Consider the following 2,500-nt stretch of genomic DNA (forward strand, 5'->3'; position numbering starts at 1 on the left):
GCTCCTTTTGGCGGATATGTCCCATGTCAGCGGACTGGTGGCGACCAAGTTGACCTCCGACCCATTTGAGTATTGCGATGTCGTGACCACCACCACCCACAAGACGCTGAGGGGCCCGAGGAGTGGGGTCATCTTCTACAGGAAAGGTCGGGTCACGGGGAGGTCATGGGGATGGGTCAAAGGTCATGGTTGAATTTTTTGTTTTTGTTTTTGTATAATTTGGTTGTTTTTTCTTCCTCTCTCTCTCTCTCTCTCTCTCTCTCTCTCTCTCTCTCTCTCTCTCTCTCTCTCTCTCTCTCTCTCTCTCTCTCTCTCTCTCTCTCTCTCTCTCTCTCTCTCTCTCTCTCTCTCTCTCTTCCCATCCCTTCCCTTCTTTTCTCTTCCTTTCCCTTCCCTTCCTATCCCATCCCTTCCTTTCCCTTCCCATCCCTACCTTTCCCTTCCCTTCCCATCCCTTCCTTTCCCATCCTTTCCTTTCCCTTCCCTTTCTTTCCCTTCCCATCCTTTCCCTTCCCTTCCCTTCCCTTCCCTCAGGCCAGACCCAATTCCTTTTTTTCAGGCATATATAGAATCCAACCCCCTGTATATAGAATCCAACCCCCTTTATATAGAATCCAATCCCCTGTACATAGAATCCAACCCTCTATATAGAATCCAACCCTCTCTATAAAGGATCCAACCCTCTATACCTCTCCCAACAGGCCAGAAGGGTGTTGACAAGGACGGGAAACCAATTCTCTATGACTATGAGAACAAGATTAACCAAGCAGTCTTTCCGGGGCTCCAGGGCGGCCCACACAACCACCAGATAGCCGCCGTTGCCGTGGCTATGCGTCAAGCCGCCCTCCCCGCCTTCAGGGACTACCAGATTCAGGTTGGCGGCCGGCGGCTTGTGGCGTAAATCAATGGAGAATGACCTCACTTTGTTGTATGGAAAGTTAGGTTAAGTTTAGGGCATCTTCAAACACACATAACCTTACCTAAGCCCTGCCTGACCTGACCTTGCCTCTCCCTCCCTCTCTCCCTTCCTTCCTACCTAACCTTACCTAACCTAACCTTACCTAACCTAACCTAACCTAACCTTACCTAACCTTACCTAACCTAACCTAACCTAACCTAACCTTACCTAACCTTACCTAACCTAACCTAACCTAACCTTACCTAACCTATCCAAATCGTATCCCAGCCTTACCTAACCTATCCAAATCGTATCCCAGCCTTACCTTACCTAACCTATCCAAATCGTATCCTAACCTTACCTAACCTTACCTAAACCCTAACCTTACCTTACCTAACCTAATCAAATCCTATCCCAACCTTACCTAACTTAACCTTACCTAACCTAACCAAATCCTATCCCAACCTTACCTAACTTAACCTAACCTTACCTAACCAAATCAAATCCTATCCCAACCTTACCTAACCTAACCTTACCTAACCTAATCAAATCCTATCCCAACCTTACCTAACCTAACCTTACCTAACCTAATCAAATCCTATCCCAACCTTACCTAACCTAATCAAATCCTATCCCAACCTTACCTAACCTAATCAAATCCTATCCCAACCTTACCTAACCTAATCAAATCCTATCCCAACCTTACCTTACCTAATCAAATCCTATCCCAACCTTACCTAACTTAATCAAATCCTATCCCAACCTTACCTAACTTAACCTAACCTTACCTAACCAAATCAAATCCTATCCCAACCTTACCTAACCTAACCTTACCTAATCAAATCCTATCCCAACCTTACCTAACCTAACCTTACCTAACCTAATCAAATCCTATCCCAACCTTACCTAACCAAATCAAATCCTATCCCAACCTTACCTAACCTAATCAAATCCTATCCCAACCTTACCTAACCTAATCAAATCCTATCCCAACCTTACCTTACCTAATCAAATCCTATCCCAACCTTACCTAACTTAATCAAATCCTATCCCAACCTTACCTAACTTAATCAAATCCTATCCCAACCTTACCTAACTTAATCAAATCCTATCCCAACTTAACCTAACCTAATCAAATCCTATCCCAACCTTACCTAACCTAATCAAATCCTATCCCAACCTTACCTTACCTAATCAAATCCTATCCCAACCTTACCTAACCTAATCAAATCCTATCCCAACCTTACCTTACCTAATCAAATCCTATCCCAACCTTACCTAACCTAATCAAATCCTATCCCAACCTTACCTTACCTAATCAAATCCTATCCCAACCTTACCTAACCTAATCAAATCCTATCCCAACCTTACCTAACTTAATCAAATCCTATCCCAACCTTACCTAACTTAATCAAATCCTATCCCAACCTTACCTAACCTAATCAAATCCTATCCCAACCTTACCTAACCTAATCAAATCCTATCCCAACCTTACCTAACCTAATCAAATCCTATCCCAACCTTACCTAACCTAATCAAATCCTATCCCAACCTTACCTAACCTAATCAAATCCTATCCCAACCTTACCTAATCAAATCCTA

General features: G+C 43.6%; 1 protein-coding gene and 1 long non-coding RNA gene across 3 annotated transcripts in view; one reads left to right on the plus strand and one right to left on the minus strand.

Moving 5' to 3' along the window:
• The window catches only part of LOC126989011 (serine hydroxymethyltransferase-like), an 11,983-nt gene that overhangs the window by 5,590 nt on the left and 3,893 nt on the right, over positions 1 to 2,500 (plus strand). For both annotated transcript variants that reach the window (XM_050847483.1, XM_050847484.1), the window contains exons 6-7: positions 1 to 146; positions 702 to 874. The exon at positions 1 to 146 is cut by the window's left edge and continues 67 nt beyond it. In XM_050847483.1, coding sequence (XP_050703440.1) covers positions 1 to 146; positions 702 to 874 — 319 coding nt within the window. The remainder of the gene's footprint in view (positions 147 to 701; positions 875 to 2,500) is intronic.
• LOC126989012 (uncharacterized) lies at positions 885 to 1,503 on the minus strand. The gene is made up of 3 exons (XR_007742739.1): positions 1,364 to 1,503; positions 1,152 to 1,317; positions 885 to 1,046 (listed from the first exon to the last, which is right to left on the minus strand). It is a non-coding gene; the product is annotated as an uncharacterized LOC126989012 (long non-coding RNA).

The sequence above is a fragment of the Eriocheir sinensis genome, unplaced genomic scaffold (genome assembly GCF_024679095.1).
Source record: "Eriocheir sinensis breed Jianghai 21 unplaced genomic scaffold, ASM2467909v1 Scaffold103, whole genome shotgun sequence".
NCBI lineage: Eukaryota > Metazoa > Arthropoda > Malacostraca > Decapoda > Varunidae > Eriocheir > Eriocheir sinensis.